At 46.2% G+C, this 22,418-nt stretch overlaps 1 protein-coding gene across 1 annotated transcript in view; it reads right to left on the reverse strand.

The window, feature by feature from the left end:
- Positions 1–22,418, reverse strand: part of CAPN5 (calpain 5) — a 92,671-nt gene that overhangs the window by 7,871 nt on the left and 62,382 nt on the right. Inside the window, exons 4-9 of the mRNA XM_083736752.1 lie at positions 12,034–12,242; positions 9,864–10,056; positions 9,004–9,197; positions 6,691–6,768; positions 4,267–4,462; positions 1,819–1,941 (exon numbers count right to left, since the gene is read on the reverse strand). Coding sequence (XP_083592878.1) covers positions 1,819–1,941; positions 4,267–4,462; positions 6,691–6,768; positions 9,004–9,197; positions 9,864–10,056; positions 12,034–12,242 — 993 coding nt within the window. The remainder of the gene's footprint in view (positions 1–1,818; positions 1,942–4,266; positions 4,463–6,690; positions 6,769–9,003; positions 9,198–9,863; positions 10,057–12,033; positions 12,243–22,418) is intronic.

Consider the following 22,418-nt stretch of genomic DNA (forward strand, 5'->3'; position numbering starts at 1 on the left):
ATTATGTTTCCAAAGCCCCTACCCACATTTGCATGGCGGTTGCTCTGCGCCGAAACAAACAGAGCGAAAAAACGTAACGAAAACGTAACTGGTGCAACTTACGCTAGCCATGTAAAGTTGCCGCAGAAGATAGTAAGAATAACCATGCAATTTCTGCAGCAGAACCGCAGGAGAGTAGAAACAGCGCTGCGGGCAACGAACGTAGAGCAGAACAGAAAGCAATGCCTCCACGCGTCTCTAACTCACAGCTGTCCATGGAAAAGGTAAAGGTAAAGGTACCCCTGCCCGTAAGGGCCAGTCTTGACAGACTCTGGGGTTTGTGCGCCCATCTCACTCAAGAGGCCGGGGGCCAGCGCTGTCTGGAGACACTTCCGGGTCACGTGGCCAGCGTGACATCGCTGCTCTGGCGAGCCAGCGCAGCACACGGAACGCCGTTTACCTTCCCGCTAGTAAGCGGTCCCTATTTATCTACTTGCACCCAGGGGTGCTTTCGAACTGCTAGGTTGGCAGGCGCTGGGACCGAACGACGGGAGCGCACCCCGCCGCAGGGATTTGAATCGCCGACCTTTCGATCGGCAAGCCCTAGGCGCTGAGGTTTTACCCACAGCGCCACCTGCGTCCCTGCGGCTGTCCATGGAGGCGCAGGTTAATTCTGTGTCCAGGGCAGCTGTTTACCAGCTCCACCTGGTACGCAGGCTGAGACCCTGTCTGCCCACGGACTGTCTCGCCAGAGTGGTGCATGCTCTGGTTATCTCCCGCTTGGACTACTGCAATGCGCTCTACGTGGGGCTACCTTTGAAGGTAACCTGGAAACTGCAATTAATCCAGAATGCGGCAGCTAGACTGGTGACTGGGAGCGACCGCCAAGACCATATAACATCGGTCCTGAAAGATCTTCATTGGCTCCCAGTACATTTCCGAGCATAATTCAAAGTGTTGGTGCTGACCTTTAAAGCCCTAAATGGCTTCGGTCCTGTATACCTGAAGGAGCATCTCCACCCCCATCGTTCAGCCCAGAAACTGAGGTCCAGCGCCAAGGGCCTTTTGGCATTTCTCTCACTGTGAGAAACCAAGTTACAGGAAACCAGGCAGAGGGCCTACTCGGTGGTGGCACTTGCCCTATGGAACGCCCTCCCAGCAGATGTCAAGGCAATAAATAACTATTTTACTTTTAAAAGACAACTGAAGGCGGCCTTGTTTAGGGAAGTTTATAATGTCTGATGCTGTATTGTTTTTAATACAGGGGTACCTCGGATTCCACATTTCCGTGCACTGCTCTGGTTCTCCAGAAGCGGCTTAGTCATGCTGGCCACATGACTCGGAAGCTGTCTGCGGACAAACGCCGGCTCCCTCAGCCAATAAAGCAAGATGAGCGCCGCAACCCCAGAGTCGGTCACGACTGGACCTAATGGTCAGGGGCCCCTTTACCTTTACCTCGGGTTAAGTACTTAATTCGTTCTGGAGGTCCGTTCTGAACCTGAAACTGTTCTTAACATGAAGCACCACTTTAGCTAATGGGGCCTTCCGCTGCCACTGGAGCACGATTTCTGTTCTTATCCTGAAGCAAAGTTCTTAACCTGAAGCACTATTTCTGGGTTAGCGGAGTGTGTAACCTGAAGCGTATGTAACCCGAGGTACCACTGTATTCAGTTGGAAGACGCCCAGAATGGCTGGGGAAACCCAGCCAGATGGGTCGGGTATAAATAATAAATTATTATTATTATTATTATTATTATTATTATTATTATTATTATTACTAACGGTGAGAAGCAAGAAGCAGAAACAGGCCAGCGGTTCACACAAACACACACTCCTGACCTTATAGATGTCAAATCCGATCGCCAGGTTCTCCCCCTTTCCCTCCTTCCGACTGGTCTGTTTGGGCTTCTGCTGGATGCAAATGAGCACTTCATCTTCCGTTTTCTTGACGTCAAAAACGTACTGGGCAGGAAAAGAAAAGCAATGGAAAATGAGACGAATTTAAATTTTTTTTGCGGGGGGAGCACTTGGTTGGCAGCCTCCAAGACGTGGGGCTCTAGCGCCCACCGTTCTTTGGCGTGCCTTCTTGGCCAGAGGCTGAGCTACAAATCTGGGAGTTCCCGGTTCGACGGAGGTTTCAGGCCATTTCCCCATCTCTACCTGGCCTGAGCTCCGGAAATGGTTTGTAGCTCAGTGGCAGAGCAGTCGCTTGGCATGCAGAAGGTGCCAGGTTCAATCTCTGGGATCTCTAGGCATGGCTGGCATAGATCTCCGGCCTGAAACCCTGGAGAGAGCTGCGGCCAGCCTGTGTGGGTACCGTATTTTTCGCTGTATAGGACACACTTTTCCCCCTCCAAAAATTAAGAGGAAATGTGTGTGCGTCCTATGGAGCGAATGCAGGCTGCGGAGCACTCCGTCTCCCTGTTCTAGCTTGGGAATGGCTGCGCGGAAAGCCTCTGCAGGGCTTCAGCCCCACAAGCTCGGGTGAATGCACCTTGAACACACCTTGTTTTAGAGGGAGAGAACAAGAAAAAACATTTCCCCCCCTGTTCTCCCTCTAGAGCGAAAAATACGGTAACTCTGAGCTAGACACGCCAATGGTCTGATTCTGTATAAGGCAACTTCCTATGTTCTCACGTTCCTTGCTTAAGCTAGCCATCCCTAGCTAACAGGGATGATGGGAGTTGTAGTCCCAAAACATCTGGAGGGCTGAGTTTGTCTACGCCTGAACTTTCTAATAAGCTGAGAGCTGTTAGAAGACTCCTGTTTCCCTCCCAGTTTTGGATCCCTAGGGTAGTTTCACAGCCAATCTGCCCTTCCAAAGGGACTCTGGGAACTGTAGCTCTGCGATGGGAATAAAGGATTTCCAAACTACTCTCAGCACCCTTCAATCAATCAGTCAGTTTATTACGGTCATAGACCAGCGGTTTAAAAATACCTATTTTTCGCTCTATAGAACACACTTTTCCCCCTCCAAAGATGAATGGCAAATGTGTGTGCGTCCTATGGAGCGAATGCAGGCTTTCGCTGAAGCCTGGAGAGTGAGAGGGGTCAGTCAATATAAAAGCAAGCCAGAATTAGAGCAGGGAGACCAGAATTGGTGACCAGCAGCTTAAAACAACTAGAATTATGAAATAAAAATATACTACATAATAATATATCCATGTGACTTCCCTCTCCCACTACTCATCATCTCTTAGTCTTAGAGTTCTTGTTTACATTGCATCTTATATATCTCATCCTTAATGTTCTAAATACGGTTAATTTTTTCCTCTACAAACTTAATCTATACAGATTGAGGTTGAATCCTGACAAGACAGAAGTACTGTTCTTGGGGGACAGGAGGCGGGCAGGTGTGGAGGACTCCCTGGCCCTGAATGGGGTAACTGTGCCCCTGAAGGACCAGGTGAACAGCCTGGGGGTCATTTTGGACTCACAGCTGTCCATGGAGGCACAGGTCAATTCTGTGTCCAGGGCAGCTGTTTACCAGCTCCATCTGGTACGCAGGATGAGACCCTCCCTGCCCACGGACTGTCTCGCCAGAGTGGAGCATGCTTTGGTTATCAACTGCTTGGACCCACAATGCGCTCTATGTGGGGCTACCTTTGAATGTGACCCAGAAACTACAACTAATCCAGAATGCAGCAGCTAGACTGGTGACTGGGAGCGGCCGCCGAGACCATATAACACCAGTCCTGAGAGATCTGCATTGGCTCCCAGTACGTTTCCGAACACAATTCAAAGTGTTGGTGCTGACCTTTAAAGCCCTAAACAGCCTTGGTCCAGTATACCTGAAGGAGTGTCTATACCTCCATCATTCTGCCTGGACACTGAGGTCCAGCACCGAGGGCCTTCTGGCGGTTCCCTCGCTACAAGAAGCCAAGTTACAGGGAACCAGGCAGAGGGCCTTCTCGGTAGTGGCACCCGCCCTGTGGAACGCCCTCCCACCAGATGTCAAAGAGAAAAATAACTACCAAACTTTTAGAAGACATCTGAAGGCAGCCCTGTTTAGAGAAGCTTTTAATGTTTAATAGGTTATTGTATTTTAGTGTTTTGTTGGAAGCCGCCCAGAGTGACAGGGGAAACCCAGCCAGATGGGTGGGGTATAACTTATTATTATTATTATTATTATTATTATTATTATTATTATTAACCTGCTCAGTGCCAGCTTCCCCAGGTTTTTGAGTCCAGATGCAGACAGCGGAAGGAAGTATCAGTGGCAGAGACATGCATTGCCCCCTTGGGAACACCTTCCTCCCTCTCACCTGCCGCTCGCTGCCGCCTCACCTGTGGGTTCTGCAGGAAGGTGTCCCTGTTGTTGACGCAGCCCCCGCAGCGGTTCTTCAAGGGGTCTTCGTGCTTGGTCCAGGCCCCCCGCAAGACCACCTCCTCCCAGGTCTTATGGATGCTCAGGTACGACGTGTTGATGAGGCGGCACTTGATGATGTCGGTGAAGTACCTGCAGAAGTCTTCGAACGTCATCCTGCGGTGGGGAAGAGTTCGAATCTCGACTCAGGACCGCAATACCTCAAGCACCGCTTCCTTCCATACGAACCTACCTGGACCCTGAAATCATCTTCTGAGGCCCTACTTTGTGAGCCTCCTCCTCGAGAGGTCCAGAGGGTGGCAACGGGAGAACGGGGCCTTCTCTGCAGTGGCTCCCTGTCTGTGGAATGCTCTCCCCAGGGAGATTCGCCTAGCGCCTCCATTATACGCCTTTAGACACCAGGCAAAAACATTCCCTTTTAACCAGGCCTTTAGTTGATTTGATTGACATCGTATGCCCTTTCTTAATTTAGGGTGTGTTTTTTGAGGGGGGGCTATTGGGTTGTTGTTTTTATTTTCACTAGGTATTTTGTGGTTTTATATCTTGATTTTATTCCGTGAACTGCCCTGAGACCCCCAGGTATAGGGCGGTATATAAATTCAATCAATAATAAGTAAGTAAAGAGTTCGAATCTCGACTCAAAGCCTGGCCAGGTTAAACGGGCCTTGTATCCCTTTCTTCTGGTGTGGCGCCACCTTTAAGATACTTCAGTTAGCTGAATCTGACCCAGAAATGCTACCTGAGGACGATTGCTATAGCATGAGACTCTTCGTCTCGAGGTCATGGGTTCGAGTCCCAGGATGGGCAAAAAATTCCTGCATTGCAGGGGGTTGGACTAGATGACCCTCGTAGTCCCCTCCAACTCTACAATTCTATGATTTTGTGACCTGCAAAATGGCTTTCGATGGCTAGAAGCCACAATGGCTGGAGGAAGCAATGCTTCTATATACAGTAGTACCTTGGTTCCCGAATGCCTTGGTTCTCAAACACCGAAAACCCAGAATTTAGTGTTTCAGTTTTCAAACGTTTTTCGGAAGCCAAACATCCAATGCGGCTGTCGGCTATTGTTTCCGGGGCACCTGCACCAATCAGAAGCTGCGCCTTGGTTTTCGAACATTTCGGAAGGTCAAACGGACTTCCGGAACGGATTAAGTTTGGCGCTTTTGTTTTTGCTATTTATTTTGCGTTTTTGTTTTTGAGGCTTTTTCGGTTAATTTTATTTTGTGACTGTTTGGAACCCAGTTCAGCTACTGATTGATTGATTGCGTGACTACAGAAATGGATAAAAGCCCCTCATCCAAACAATGACTATCATCAGTGAGGGTATGAAAAATATTGAATTTTAGTTTTTATCATCTACAACACTGTCTTATTTATCTTATAGCACAGTACGTTGATTATTGCTTTCATTTTATGGATCAGTGGTCTAGTTAGATAGTAAAATTCATGTGAAATTGCTGTTTTAGGGGTTATTTTCAAAAGTCTGGAATGGATTGATCCGTTTTGCATTACTTTCTATGGGAAAGCTTGCCTTGGTTTTGGAACGCTTTGGTTTTGGAACGGACTTCCGGAACGGATTAAGTTTGAGAACCAAAGTACCACTGCACCCGTTGCTGGAAATCACAGAGCCCTCCTGCACTCAGGTAAGCTTTTTATAGGCATCTGGTTGTCTACTGTGACCGAGTCTAGCCCTCTAACCACTGCTCCGCGCTGTCCTATTTTGCGAGAGGGAAACCTCCCTCTATCCACTTTCTTGACAATGTACATCATTTTTGTACAGTTCCATCACATCTCCCTTTAATCATCCTCCCCCCAGAACCTAAATTTAAAAGCCCCGACTTTTTAACTTCTTAACTTTTTAAGAATGGAGTGGAAGTAATTTGAAGATTATATGTCAAAGTATTGTGCTAAAAAAAACATGCTAATAGGCTTAGAATAAAAAAATGTTAGCAATAACAAAACCCATAAAGAAAGAAGGAAAAATCAGAATTTAACAAAAATAATTTATTACGGAATGCAAGGGAAAAAGGTAGAAAGAAATATAAAGAAGTCAAATTGCTGTGGAGGAAAGTAGAGAGTTGGTGGTGGGATTTATAATTAAGTGCATAATTACATAGCTGTTGTGATTTAGATATTATATTTTATATGAGGGAATCACTGGGGATTTTGGTTATTAGGTATATATGTTAAGTTTCAATAAAGACCTTTGGAAAAGAAATTTAAAAATTAAAAAGCCCGTTTCTGCGTCAAAACCCAGCACCCCCGTAACAAACTTAAATCTGGGATTGGCAGCTTTTGTACTGAGGAAAAGACCTGATAGTTGCACTGGGCTATGATGAGAGAGATAAGGAATCATCCGCTTTTACTTCATACGCACAACTCACCAAAATTCCCCATCGTCTTGGACAGTCATTCCCAGTTTTTCTCTCTCGCTGTTGCTGACTTTCTGCCATTCCTCTGAGCTGCGGAAACGACAGGAGGACGCATGAGGGGAAACACAGAAATCATATTAACCATGGTTAGATATTTAGAAATCATATTAACCGTGGTTACATCTTTAGGTACCAGGCGAAAATGTTTCTTGTCATGATTAAATGGGCACAAGGTGTAGGTCACAACATTATGATGGAAGATTGGGAAAAATTATGGAAAACTGATTTAAAATTTACAGATTGTTCCCTATTGAAGGAGAATTACATGAAGTTGATGTACAGATGGTACACAACACCATTGCAGTTAGGGGAAATGTACAAAAGTAGTTCAAATATATGTTGGAAGTGTAAGGAAAAGGAGGGGACATTTTATCATATGTGGTGGGATTGTAAGGTAATTAAAAAATTTGGGAAATGATATACAACAAATTGAAGAAAATGTTCCATTTAACATTTGTTTAAAAAAACCTGAAACATTTTTGTTAGGGATTGTAGGGAAAGATCTGCCAAAAAAGCTGAAAAACATCTTCATGTATGTGACAACGGCTGCAAGAGTTTTAATAGCACAAGGATGGAAGACTGAAGAAACCCCAACTAAATAATCATGGCAAGAAAAATTGATGGACTATGCAGAACTGGCAAAACTGACATACAAGCTACGGGACAAGGATAACTGTCACTTTAAGGATGAATAGGAACCCTTTACAAAGTATCTGAAGACGTAACAAAGCGAACTGGACTCCTTGGCAGGTTTTGAATAAATATTCACAAACTTCTTATTGATAATAATCAGCTAAATAGTTTCAGGATCTATACAACTGTGTAACATGCAGAAAATAGCATTATTGGAGAAACCAAAGACTGGAACTGAGTGAAGTTGGGGGGTGGGGGTGGGTGGGTTCTGTGGGGGGAGGGAGGAAAAATGGGGGGGGGGAATAAGGATGATATGTTTCTGGATAATATGTTTTGTTTTAATTTTGAATAAAAAAGTTATTAAAAAAAAGAAAAGAAAATGTTTCTTGTCAACCAGCCCTGTGGTGGCTGATTAACATTCATTGTCCTTTTTCTTTTCAATTTTTTTTTACCAACAACCAAAACACAAACAGTGAAAACCTCCAGGCGGCTGATACATTGAGTATACATAATCAATAATAACATATTCAAATCAACCACATGTATAATTCTATACACCTTAACACTCCTCCCTCCGCAAGGTTTATTTAACTTTCAACATTTTAATTGCCCCAGATTGTTCAAACCTGCCCAAATAATTCAGTATCTTCTCAAACCAATCCTCCTTCTTCTCACTGACCTTAAACCCTTTCATTTTATGTATCTTCATGGTTAGATATTCTAAGATTATAATATTTTTCAATTTTTCCCTCCGTTGGTTCATGCCTAGCTCTTCTGCATTTTTCCAATTACTCGCTATAACCTGTCTGGCTGCAATTATCATCAATTTTAACATTCATTGTCCTTTTAAATGTTTTTTTTTGGGGGGGGGGAGTATGGGGTTTGGTTTGGTTATTGTTATGCATTTGGCCTTTTTATTTGGCGCATTTATGCAGTGAACTGCCCTAAGATCTTCGGATCAAGGGCAATATACAAATTTAAGTAAGTAAGTAGTTATGGGTTGTGTTTCTCATGCATATTACTGTATTTTTCCGTGTATAAGACTATATTTCCCCCCAAATTTTTTAAGTTTAAAATTGGGGGTCGTCTTATACATGGAATGTTGCAATGAAATATATAAACAAATTTATTTCTTAATTTTGGGCTCAAATATACATGGGGTCGTCTTATATACGGAAAAATACGGTACACGTATTTTTTTATTGATTTCAAGGAAACAATGGCCGGGTGTGTGTGTAGGTGTGGAACCAGCGTATATCTCTAGTATTTATACAATCTGTCTGAGGAACAATGAAATTGGGGTCTGGGAGCCACCAGCAGTCCACAATATGCTTCCAGGGGGTCAGTGAGACCACAATTAAAAATATAATATGATGCGATGCCTCTCACTCTCTCTCTCTCCTTCCACGCAGCAAAGTAAATGCCAAGGAGGAAAAAAAAAACAGCCCAGCATCTTTTCTTCCCTGACAGGCTAGACTTCTATGTGTGGGGAGGTCAATTTTTATTTTATTTTTTGTACGGTAGGACATTTTGCTGCCATCTTAACTGGTTTGCCCCATCAGTAGGAATGTGGTCAAAGCCATTTAGACAAGGTGGCCCCCGTTTCTGGTGGACTTTCCCAGAGATACTCACGTGTCACTCCAGGGTCCGTTCCACTCTTTCTCCCCCCAGGGGTTCCTCAGCCTGATCATATCGAGCTTTTCGGACTTGAAGTAGGACAGCAGGCCGTGGCCCAGGCGGACTCTCCTCACGTCCGTCACGGCGTAGGCGTGCCCTTTGACCAGGCCGCAGTCCAGCCGGGCTTCCATGTCGGCGGCGGAGGTGGCCTTGCCGAGGGGACAAAGGAAGCACAAGAATTAAATAGTGCACTTAGAAACATCTGCCCAAGGGACACTGGCAAAGGGTGAGGGGAGGTGAAGGAGCCAGGATGAAAAAAAAGCTGTGAGCCTCCACTCGAGGCTCGGCAATGAATTATTTCAGCAAGCACCTCAGCGCCGAGGCGTCAGAATAAGTGAGGCAGAAGAACAGGGCCTGATCAGTGGTGGCACCAAAAAGAGAACGCCCTTCTTGAAAGGGGAATAAATAGCATTCTGCCTTCTGGTGCCTGTTAAAGACTTCACCAGTCCCCTGCCTCTAATATATTTAAAGGGTTTTTTGGTTGGTGGTCTTTACGTTTCGTTTTACTTTCGCAACACGCTACTACCAGACTTTTAGAAGACATCTGAAGGCAGCCCTGTTTAGGGAAGCTTTTAATGTTTAATAGGTTATTGTATCCTATTAATCTCAGGGTTGCGGAATATTCCTGCATTGCAGGGGGTTGGGCTAGATGGCCGCCGTGGTCCCACCCAACTCTACAATTCCATGGACACCAATCCTAATGGATTAAGCAATGCTTACATCTTGCGCCAGATTCTTGGGAACCACTTAAGATTCAGGAGGCAATCAGGCCCACCCTCCTACAGTTACGCCAACAAGAACTGCTGGCTCCTTACTTTTATGGAACAACTGATGAGACCGCCCCGGTTGTACACCTTCAACACCCGCTCAAAGAGGACGTTGCGTTTGGCTTCGTCGTTCGCATAGCCGCCTTCCAGCAGGTCGATGGGTTCGGAAACGCCGCCGGTGAAGTCCACCAAAGCGTCAGCCGTGTTGCCTCCGTCTAGGGCCTCGTAGCATCCTGAGAGTCTATGCAGTGGGGAAGAGGAGCATAAGAACACGGGATGTGACAAAGATTATGCCCTGTTTTTGGAGTGGCATGACGTAAGCCAGGGGTCAGCAAACTTTTTCAGCAGGGCGCTGGTCCATTGTCCCTCAGACCTTGTGGGGGGCCGGACTATATTTTGAAAAAAAATATATGAAGGAATTCCTATGCCCTACAAATAACCCAGAGATGCATTTTAAATAAAAGCACACATTCTACTCCTGTAAAAACACCAGGCAGGCCCCACAATTAACCCAGAGATGCATTTTAAATAAAAGGACACATTCAACTCATGTAAAAACACGTCCGCAGGCTGGATTTAGGAGGCAACTGGGCCGCATCCAGCCCCCGGGCCTTAGTTTGCCTACCCATAGCATAAGCTCACGACTATGCCACATAAAGGTAAAAGTTAAAGGACTCCTGGATGGTTACGTCCAGTTGGGGTTGCGTTGCTCATCTCGCTTTCAGGCCGAGGGAGCCGGCGTTTGTCCACAGACAGCTTTCCGGGTCATGTGGCCAGCAGGACTAAACCGCTTCTGGCGCAACAAAACACCATGTTGGAAACCAGAGTGCATGGAAACACCGTTTACCTTCCCGCTGCAGTGGTACCTATTTATCTACTTGCACTGGCATGCTTTCAAACTGCTGGGTTGGCAGGAGCTGGGACAGAGCAATGGGAGCTCACTCCGTCGCCGGGATTCTAACCGCTGACCTTCTGATCAGCAAGCCCAAGAGGCCCAGTGGTTTAGACCACTATGCCACATATCACGCCCTCTGATAGCAAACGCAGCTGGTGCGTGTAAATGCTTAGAGGCAAGAGGCGTTGCAAGTTCAGCAGCAAAGATCGTTCTGCACGTAACAGGAGGGTTAATTCTATTTGAAGGGAACCAAGAGGGAGCTGATGGCGATGCTTAATAGCCAGGCAGAACAGCGTTCGGATTGGCTGCATCGTTCGGAGGGAGGTTTTCCTCTGGAAAGGTAAAGGTAAAGGGACCCCTGATCATTAGGTCCAGTCGTGACCGACTCTGGGGTTGCGGCGCTCATCTCGCTTTATGGGCCGAGGGAACAGGTGTACAGCTTCCGGGTCATGTGGCCAGCATGACTAAGCCGCTTCTGGCGAACCAGAGCAGTACACGGAAACGCTGTTTACCTTCCCGCCGGATCTGTACCTATTTATCTACTTGTACTTGTAGCTCACCCCATTGGGGGATTCGAACCGCCGACCTTCTGATTGGCAAGTCCTAGGCTCTGTGGTTTAACCCACAGTGCCACCCGCGTTTCCTCTGTACATCTGACTAAATGTCTTCCTGTCTATGTACAAGGCCTGAACAACAACAGACAAAAACCTCTGTTTGGTTCTCTTCAAATTATACTGTATATTGATTTGTTCAGTTTCCTCAGTCAAGCGTTAGCCTCAGGATTATTATCTTTCTGCGTTATTGAAGTGACTTTGTTAACAAGAGGGAAATATGAGTTCGAATCTTTTTAATTTTTGTCAACGGTGTATCCAGGGCGACACACTGTCAGGGCATGATGGTCTGGGTGCCAAGACAGGAATTGAGGTATTACAGAGAAACATGATGGCTGCTGGCCAGGTCATCCAGAAAAGAAATAGCCAAACGACCTTTTTTTAAAGAAAAACTGGCTGGTGGGGCAGTGCGAGGGGGAGGGAAAGTTACTAATGCCAATGTCCTAATAAGCCCCCTGCCCCTCAAAATAGGGAGAATGCTGCCTGGTTTTCACAACCAGAGGAACACAACAGGTAGCTGCAAAGTCAGACCTCTGGTCCATCTAACGCAGTGATGCCTACACTGACTGGCAGCAGCCCCCCATGACTTCAGGCAGGAGTCATTTCCCTAGGCGGAAAGCTTCGCGATGGGCAACTGGGGATTTCAACCCTGGTCTCCCAGGTTACTGGTCGCCCAGCTACTCTAACCACTAGGCCACGCTGCCTCACTCACTTGGCGTAGGCCTTTTCCACCAGCGCGCACCACAGCTCGTTCTTGGAGTTGGAGTGGCAGTAGATGAGCTGGTTGTGCAGCGTGGGCAGGCGGTCGTCAATCACCACATCCACCCAGTCGCCAAACCGCCAGAACTGGAAGTGGAAGATGCCGGCATAGTTCTCCGGCTTCTCAGCCGACCACTCTTGCTCCTTCCAGTCTGGGATGACCTGTGTCGGGGAGAGGAAAGAGACATGTTAGGTACCTACGCCGTCGGGCAGAGTTTGCCAGCATTTTTTAAAGAATTAAAGTGCATTACATCACTAGAGTAGGGTAAGTTTAACTGAAGGAGCGTCTCCACCCCCATCGTTCTGCCCAGACACTGAGGTCCACTGCTGAGGGCCTTCTGGCAGTTCCCTCCCTGCGAGAAGCCAAGTTACAGGCAACCAGGCAGAGGGCCTTCTCGGTGGTGGCACCCACCCTGTGGAATGCCCTCCCACCAGATGTCAAAGAGAAAAACAACTGTCTGACTTTTAGAAGGCATCTGAAGGCACCCCTGTTTTGTTGTTGTTTAGTCGTTTAGTCGTGTCCGACTCTTTGTGACCCCCTGGATCAGAGCACGCCAGGCACTCCTGTTTTCCACTGCCTCCCGCAGTTTGGTCAGACTCATATTGGTAGCTTCAAGAACACTGTCCAACCATCTCATCCTCTGTTGTCCCCTTCTCCTTGTGCCCTCCATCTTTCCCAGCATCAGGGTTTTTTCTCTCTTCTCATGAGGTGGCCAAAGTCTTGGAGCCTCAGCTTCAGGATCTGTCCTTCCAGTGAGCACTCAGGGCTGATTTCCTACAGAATGGAGAGGTTTGATCTTCTTGCAGTCCATGGGACTCTCAAGAGTCTCCTCCAGCACCACAATTCAAAAGCATCCATTCTTCGGCGATCAGCCTTCTTTATGGTCCAGCTCTCACTTCCATACATCACTACTGGGAAAACCATAGCTTTAACAATACGGACCTTTGTTGGCAAGGTGATCTCTCTGCTTTTTAAGATGCTGTCTAGGTTTGTCATTGCTTTTCTCCCAAGAAGCAGGCGTCTTTTAATTTCATGACTGCTGTCACCCATTTAGGGAAGCTTTTAATGTTTGACGGACTATTGAATTTTAATATTTTGTTGGAAGCCGCCCAGAGTGGCTGGTAAACCCAGCCAGATGGGCAGGGTATAAATAATAAATTATAATAATAATAAAAATTAGTTGTTTATTTCTTGCATTAACATTCCGCCTTCTTCTCCGAAGAGCTCGAGGTGGCAGATGAGGTTCTTCCTCCTCCTCACTCGTTTCCGACTCTTAGTGACCTCCTTAATTCCCCGCAACAACAACCCTTCGAGGTAGGTTAGGACAAGAGGCAGTGTGACTGGCGCATGGTGTCTGAGTGGAGATTTGAACCCTGGCCTAAAAAGGTCCTAACCCAACCCTCTAACCCAGGCATAGGCAAACTCAGCCCTCCAGATGTTTTGGGACTACAACTCCCATCATCCCTAGCTAACAGGACCAGCAGGCGCGGACAATGGGAGTTGTAGTCCCAAAACATCTGGAGGGCCGAGTTTGCCTATGCCTGCTCTAACCACTACACCACATGGGCTCCCTAAGTTACAAGGGCATGAGGGAATTCTATTAGTATGCTGGGGCTTCCAGAAAAAATCCCATCAATGGGAGCTGGAACCTTGCACACAGAAGGCAGTTAATACAGAATGTGTGAGGGAATCCAGAATATTTATCACTTAAATTTACTTACTTTGTTTTTCACATTAAAATTTTACAGTCACATATCCAACAGTCAACATTAAGAACAAGATTCTGAAGAATCTCCTGGACTTCCATCCTCCCCTTTGTGGGTCATGTTGTTAATCATTTCCTCCTGAATCTTTTATAATAATCCAAATCTTTTACCTCTCCATTGTGTCCAAAATTCACCATTAAACTACAAGTGTTATTCCAATCCTACTAATGATTTTAACTGTTTACAATGGTTTTTAAGATAAGTTATAAAAATTTCCCCCATTCCTTATTAAAATGTTGGTCTTCCTGATTTCTGATTCTTCCGGCCATTTTAGCCGTAATCCATAAACTTGATCTGCCATTCTTCTCTGGTCGGGACTTTATCTTCTTTCCAATGTGCAATATTTAAGGGAGCCTTCAGCCTTCGAGCAAATCATCTTCTACGTTAATCCTATCAATCACCGGTGTTTTTTTTACATCCCATACTTATTTTCTGCAGGTAGCTCCAGAAAGCCCCATTTGGAGGCTGCCTAGCAAAAGGACACAATTCTTAGATATATCTTAAAAACAATGGGGAACTGTGATAACATGAGTGCTCCTTCTCAGCGTACTCCATTCCACCCCCACCATAAGCCGGCATTCTGTAGACATTGAACAGACCAAGCCTTTACTGTTTTTCCTAAAGATTTGTGTTTCCTTGTTCCTGCAAATCTTAGGATTTGCTGGTGGTGCTACAGAAGCATTGATATTCAATGATACGATATGATAATCTTTATTGTCATTGTCCCATACAGAACAACGAAATTGAAAAAAATCTACATCAGACATTCAAAAACTAACAAGCCTGCTATCCCAGCCTGGTTAAAAACTCTGATACCCCATAATTAAATACAATATGCTCCCATAGAGACTACCTTACACTGCGTTTAAAACCAAAATCGCATTTGGATGGAAACTGTTTCTCAGGTGGCTAGTTCTAGTCTTTATAAACCTGTACCCTGAATGTCACTCTGGGTGGCTTCCAACTGAATATTAAAAACGATACAGCATCAGACATTAAAAACTTCCCTAAACAGGGCTACCTTCAGTTGTCTTTTAAAAGTAAAATAGTTGTTTATTGCCTTGACATCTGGTGGGAGGGCATTCCACAGGGCAGACGCCACCACCAAGAAGGCCCTCTGCTTGGTTCCCTGTAACCTCACTTCTCACAACGAGGGAACCGCCAGAAGGCCCTCGGAGCTGGACCTCAGTGTCCGGGCTGAACAATGGGGGTGGAGACACTCCTTCAGTTATACAGGACTGAGGTTGTTTAGGGGTTTAAATGTCAGCACCAACATTTTGAATTGTGCTTGGAAACATACTGAGAGCCAATGAAGATCTTTCAGGACCAGTGTTATGTGGTCTTGGCATCTGCTCCCAGTCACCAGTCTAGCTGCCGCATTCTGGATTAATTTAAGTTTCCGGGTCACCTTCAAAGGTAGCCCCACATAGAGCACATTGCAGTAGTCCAAGCGGGAGATAACTAGAGCATGCACCACTCTGGTGAGACAGTCTGTGGGCAGGGAGGGTCTCATCCTGCGTATCAGATGGAGCTGGTAGACAGCTGCCCTGGATACAGAATTAACCTGCGCCTCCATGGGCAGCTGTGAGTCCAAAATGACTCCCAGGCTGCACACCTGGTCCTTCAGGGGCACAGTTACCCCATTCAGGATCGGGGAGACCTGCCCACCGAAAAGGACCATAATCTTAAGCCTGCCTTATCTGATCAGATCATAGATTTGTAGAGTTTGAAGGGACCCCAAGGGTTTCCAAGCAGAGGTTGGGTGGCCATCTATCATGGATGCTTTAGCTGAGATTCCTGCATTTCAGGGGTTGGACTAGATGATCCTCAGAACCCCTTCCAGCTCTAGGATTCCACTATTCTATGATTCTATACCACCATCATCTGAGGTGCAGCTGGTCAGATTTAGTGAAGTCTTTGCCTGTTGCTGCAGCTGCATGGTGGAATTCCAAACCCCAGGGAACCCACTGGATCCCTCCCTCCAGGAAAGAATTTTGCAGTAGGTCAAAGACCTTTTACATTTCTCAGGAACTGATCTCCCTGGCTTCTTTCTTTGTGACACTTCTAATCTCTTCCACCTGCCTGGCTCTGCTTGTTAACTTGGTCTCTCTTTCCAGCAGGGTCAATTTTGCATTGTTTTTGCAAGATGCCTTGGCCTCGCGAAAGGCATTGCATTGGGGGGGGGAAAATCAACCAAGCAGTATTGAAATTGAATTGAAATGCCTTATTGTCACTTGTACAACTTATATACAGTGAGATTACATGAGCACCCCCCACTCAGCTCTCTTAGTCTTAATTCCCCTCGTTTACTGACGCACACCCACCCAACCCGAAAGTCAGTTGCCCTGTTGTTATCTTTTCATTCAGCAGCCTAACAGCCCATGGACAGAAGCTGTTCTTTACCCTGTTGGCGCGACTAATCATGCTTCTATATCTTCTGCCCGAGGGCAGGAGATCAAGAAAGTGCCGGCCAGGGTGTGAATCATTCCTGAGAATTTTCCTCACTCTCCTGAGGCAACATTCTTCCACAATGTCATCCAGCGGATTCACAGGACAGCCCATAATATCTTGTGATGCATTCACCACCCTCTGTAGGCACTTCCTATCAGATGATGTCAAACCAGCGTACCACACCGTGATGCAGTAGGAAAGGACCCTTTCTGTTGTTGACCGGTAGAAGATCATCAAATGTTGATTGAAATCATTCTTCTGCAATACTCTGAGGAGATGGAGTCTCTGTTGGGCTTTCTTAACCAACTGGGTTGTATTTATTTTCCAAGTACGGTCTTCACTAAGGGACGCGGGTGCCGCTGTGGGTTAAACCACAGAGCCTAGGACTTGCCGATCAGAAGGTCGGCGGTTCGAATCCCCACGATGGGGTGAGCTCCCGTTGCTCAGTCCCTGCTCCTGCCAACCTAGCAGTTCAAAAGCACATAAAACTGCAAGTAGATAAATAGGTACCGCTCTGGCGGGAAGGTAAATGGCGTTTCCCTGCGCTGCTGTGGTTCGCCAGAAGCGGCTGAGTCATGCTGGCCACATGACCCGGAAGCTGTATGCCGGCTCCCTTGGCCAATAAAGCGAGATGAGAGCCGCAACCCCAGAGTCGGTCACGACTGGACCTAATGGTCAGGGGTCCCTTTACCTTTAAGGTCTTCACTGAGATAAACTTCTAGGAATTTAAAGGAAGAGACTCTCTCCACACAGCCCTCCCCGATGTACAGCGGGGCTAGCTCTCCTCTCTTCCTCCGAAACTCCAACACCATCTCCTTTGTCTTGCTGTTATTAAGGTTGTTCCCTAGGCACCATGGAGATATTTTTTGGACCTCCCCTCTATACACTGATTCGTCTCCACCTGTTATTAAACCCATTATGGTGGTGTCATCTGCAAACTTAATAATTGCAGTAGATGGGTCAGATGATACACAATCATATGTATACAATGAATACAGGTAGGGACTTAGCACACATTCCAGGCATATTCCCTGACTAACACTGGAACCGTTATGGGGGTCAGGCCAAAGGAACCAGCAGAAGGGCAAAGATCAATAAATTCTGGCTGCATTGCACCAAGGAAGTTTACTGCAGAAGTCGACAACTTTGTTGGGGTCTGTCAAGACCTTTATTGTAAGAATCTTGGCCGCATCAAGAACGAAGTACCCAAGTTTCCTTGTTTTCCTCTTCCCTCCTCATTCTTCTTTCCTTTTGTGTCGTGCCCTTTTTTTAAGATTGTGAGCCTGTGGTGGTCTTGTTTGTTACTGGACCGTGAGTCACTCCAAGAACCCAAGTTTGCTTGTTTCCCTCTTTCTTCCTCATTCATTTCCCCCTTTTTGTTAGATTGTATGCCTGAGTGGCATGGAACGCGGGTGGCATTGTGGGTTAAACCACAGAGCCTAGGACTTGCTGATCAGAAGGTCGGCAGTTCGAATCCCTGAGATGGGGTGAGCTCCCGTTGATCAGCCCTTGCTCCTGCCAACCTAGCAGTTTGAAAGCACGTCTAAGTGCAAGTAGATAAATAGGTACCGCTCCAGCAGGAAGGTAAACAGCGTTTCCGTGCGCTGCTCTGGTTCTCCATGCTGGCCACATGACCTGGTTCTCCATGCTGGTTTAGTCATGCTGGCCACATGACCTGGAAGCTGTACGCCGGCTCCCTCGGCCAATAAAGCGAGATGAGCGCTGCAACCCCAGAGTCGGCCACGACTGGACCTAACGCTCAGGGGTCCCTTTACCTTTACCTGAGTGGCAGAGGTGGCCTTGCTTGTTACTGAACTGCGAATGGCTCCAAGAATCTTTTTCGGCCGAAGGACAGGATAAAAATGCTTTTCTTGGCAGCACCAGATGTACTAGGAATGAGTGGCTGAAAGATTCCCAGCCCTCTCTCAGGAAGATCTAGATAAAAGCAAATGTGGAATCGCTAATAGCTTCTTGTGGTCAGAGAAAGGGGGCAAATGCATTGTAAACGTAACCCCTGAAAGGTCCATTAGTCCATTAGCTACTGATGCATTGTACATACAGAAGATATATGCCCCACTCAAGGCCAGAGAGAGAAGAAATCTCTTTAATATTGATGCTGATATCTGCCTCCAAGAGCCATATATTAATAAAGGGGGAGAAAGATGCAGTTCATAGGGGGGAGTGTCAATTAAAAACAGAGCTCTGCACTCTTGTAACCGTTCGCTAAACACAAAAACAATTGAGCTGTGTGTCAAAGGACAGCCTTAGCACAGTGAAATGGAGCAAATCACTAAAAAAATAAAATCAAACATAAATTAAAAAATGATTTTTTGGTGTAAGAAAACAACAACAAGACTTTTAAAGGTATCGCTTTCTAAAAGAACCCCAATCTAAAATTAAAGTGAATTTAAGGCATTTTTTAAGCAAAGGACTACGAAGTCCCAGGGAGGAAACCAAAACGTCACCTCAGATTCCTAAAGGTACTTGCAAGGGGAGTTTAAAGTGAATGCACTGATCTTTTTTTTTTTGCACGGCGATTGTTCCCTAGAAACCCAATGAACCACACCTGCGTCTCAGGGGCAAATGTTACTGCAGAGCAAGCATGGGGCATATCTGTGCCCCTCCAGATGTCGGTGGACTACTACAAATCCCACCCCACCCCCCACCCCCCAAGCTAGCATGGTCAATGGTCAGAGATTCTGGGGCACTGCATATATTTATTTAAATATATACCGCTTAACACTGTAGCCTCTAAGGAGTGCGATAAGTGTAAAATTAGCTGGAACCATAAAAAATACTTCTGCTGTCTTCAAGAAGTGTCAGAAGTTTAACAGGGACAGAGGGCCTGTCAAGGCTTCCCCTCCAAAAAATAATAATCATGGCAATTGCAGAATGCTGAGACTTGTTAGGTAACCTCTCACAGGACTACAATTCCCGGAAAAAAACTGATTTTAATAAATAAATACATAATATTTGTTACTTAAGAGAAGTGTTGAAGCTTCAGAGAGATCGAGGGAAGTCTACTAATATAGCAGGGATGGAAACTAGTTTTAAAGAAAAGAAAAGAAAAGAAAAGAAAAGAAAAGAAAAGAAAAGAAAAGAAAAGAAAAGAAAGATTATAAATGTATTTCTTTCTGAGAACCTGGCATATAGGATCTTCAAATTACTGTTTGTATCCTTTGAATAATTTTGTGTACATGTTCTTTTTTGTGCTTTCTCCCCCCCTTTCTCCCTTTTTATATTTTCCCTTCTTATGTATTTTTTACTTTTATTTTTGAATAGTTGGATGTAATGTTTAATTGATGCTTTCTTTGTGATTTTAAAAAACGTAATAAAGTTTTGGTGTTTTTTCAAATACAATTCCCGGCACTCTCACATAAAAAATGTAGTTCCCAGGAAGGTACCATGTGGATGTGAGCTCAGAAGGGCTTTGCAAGCAAAATATCCCTCCCCTAATCACAAACCTCTGTATTCAGGGTACCTGACTACCAGACCCCTGCGTAAAAAAAGTTAAGGGGAGACAAAGCAGCCTCTTTCGAGTACCCTGGCGGTCAGTGCCAGATTTACGTAGAAGCTAAACAAGCTATAGCTGAGGGCCCCACTCTCTTGGGGGCCCCCAAAAAAATTTGAAGGAAAAAAAACCCTGGATGTACATTTCCAAAATATAAGATAAAAAACAAATAAAATAAAACCTACATACAGCAACAGTGTTTTGTGTAGGCTCCTATGATGTAAGTCATGGGCCCCGCCTACTAGCCTGCTCCCTAAAATATCACTGGTTTGCTCCTTTCTATATATAGGGGACGAGGGTGGCGTGTGGGTTAAACCACAGAGCCTAGGGCTTGCTGATCAGAAGGTCGGCGGTTCGAATCCCTGCAACGGGATGAGCTCCTGTTGCTCAGTCCCTTCTCCTGCCAACCTAGCAGTTCGAAAGCATGTCAAAGTGCAAGTAGATAAATAGGTACCGCTTTGGCGGGAAGGTAAACGGCGTTTCCGTGCGCTGCTCTGGTTTTGCCAGAAGCGGCTTAGTCATGCTGGCCACATGACCCGGAAAAACTGTTTGCGGACAAACACTGGCTCCCTCGGCCAGTAAAGCGAGATGAGCGCTGCAACCCCTGAGTCGTTCGAGACTGGACTTAACGGTCAGGGGTCCCTTTACCTGTTTTATATATAGAGTGCCTCCATTCTGCATGGACTGGCTGCATGGCAACATGTGCACATGGCTTGAGATACCTATTAGGTCCATAAATTACCATCTAGCATATAAAGGTAAAGGTAAAGGGAACCCTGACCATTAGATCCAGTCGCGGATGACTCTGGGGTTGCGGCACTCATCTCGCTTTATTGGCCGAGGGAGCCGGCGTACAGCTTCCAGGTCATGTGCCCAGCATGACTAAGCCGCTTCTGGCGAACCAGAGCAGCGCACGGAAACGCCGTTTACCTTCCCGCCGGAGCGGTACCTATTTATCTAGTTGCACTTTGACGTGCTTTCGAATTGCTAGGTTGGCAGGAGCAGGGACTGAGCAACGGGAGCTCACCCCGTCACGGGGATTCGAACCACCAACCTTCTGATCGGCAAGCCCGAGGCTCTGTGGTTTAACCCACAGTGCCACCCATTCAACACAAAAAACAGCAACCATTTGTTGTTGACAAAGGACAGGTGGACATATAAAGGGCCCTGTTACTTTCAGTGGCTGAGGGCCTCATCAAACCTAAATTTGGCCCTGCCTGACGGGATGCCCCACAGGCAACGGGGCATATTTACCTTCTGTTCCTCCAGAGAGAAATGGCTGGAATGGAAGGGCAGTGTTCAGTTAAGAAACCTCCCAGCGGCAAAAGTTGATTGACAGGGGAAGAGACCGGTGCTTGGAAGGTTGTGGTCGGGTCTTTGCTACCCAAGGTTTAAGCAGAGGCTGGACAGGACATCTTTCAGGGATGAACAGCAGCCTTGAGTGAATCTTCTCCCTTCCCGCTTTACGATATACTAAGAAAACCTATACAGTGGTACCTTGGGTGACATACGCTTCAGGTTACAGACTCCACTAACCCAGAAATAGTACCTCGGGTTAAGAACTTTGCTTCAGGATGAGAAGAGAAATCGCGCTGCAGTGGCGTGGCAGCAGCAGGAGACCCCATTAGCTAAAGTGGTGCTTCAGGTTAAGAACAGTTCCACGTTAAGAATGGACCTCTGGAACGAATTAAGTTCTTAACCTGAGGTAAAGTAAAGGGTAAAGGGACCCCTGACCATTAGGTCAAGTAGCAGACAACTCTGGGGTTGCGGCGCTCATCTTGCTTTATTGGCCGAGGGAGCTGGAGTACAGCTTCCAGGTCATGTGGCCAGCATGACTAAGCCGCTTCTGGCAAACCAGAGCAGCTCACGGAAACACCGTTTACCTTCCCGCTGGAGTGTTACCTATTTATCTACTTGCATTTTGACTTGCTTTCGAACTGCTAGGTTGGCAGGAGCAGCGACCGAGCAATGGGAACTCACCCCGTCGCGGGGATTCGTTAAGAACGGACCTCCGGAACGAATTAAGTATGCAACCAGAGATACCACTGTCGTTGTTATAGCTATGGTTGTTTTTCAACCACAGCACAATTCCAGTGTCGTTTTTAAATGCAAAGGCAGCACCCCGATATTCTGAAACGAACAAGGGACAGTCAAAAGAGAACCTCACCCTTAAAATAAAAAAAAGACCACGAGCTGGAAATTGCGTTCCAAATAATAATATATATATATATATATATTTATCTTTTATTACAATATTTTTTTTTACACAAAAAGGTTATTCCGAAGGAAGCTTTGAGAGTACAGGCTACTACATTGCAGATGGGTGCATTTAAATGCCGGTATACCAAGAAATTGCAATTGCCATAGATTGTTGTATCATTTGAGGCAGGATTGTGACCCCGAGGCAAACCACCTTCTGATGAACCCTCAGCACAGAAGTTAGCAGAGCCAAGCTTCACGGCACATTTTCTTTCCATTTACTTCCCCAAAGGGCTAATTGTTTCTCAAGCAAGGTGTTTCTCAAACGACGGCCGGCTGAAGACTGCGGAACTTTTCAAAGAACCCAGAACCCACCGGTTCACGGACGTCATTACTTATAAAGCGATCTG

This window comes from Podarcis gaigeae (genome assembly GCF_964106915.1).
Source record: "Podarcis gaigeae genome assembly, chromosome: 4".
Taxonomy (NCBI): Eukaryota; Metazoa; Chordata; class Lepidosauria; order Squamata; family Lacertidae; genus Podarcis; species Podarcis gaigeae.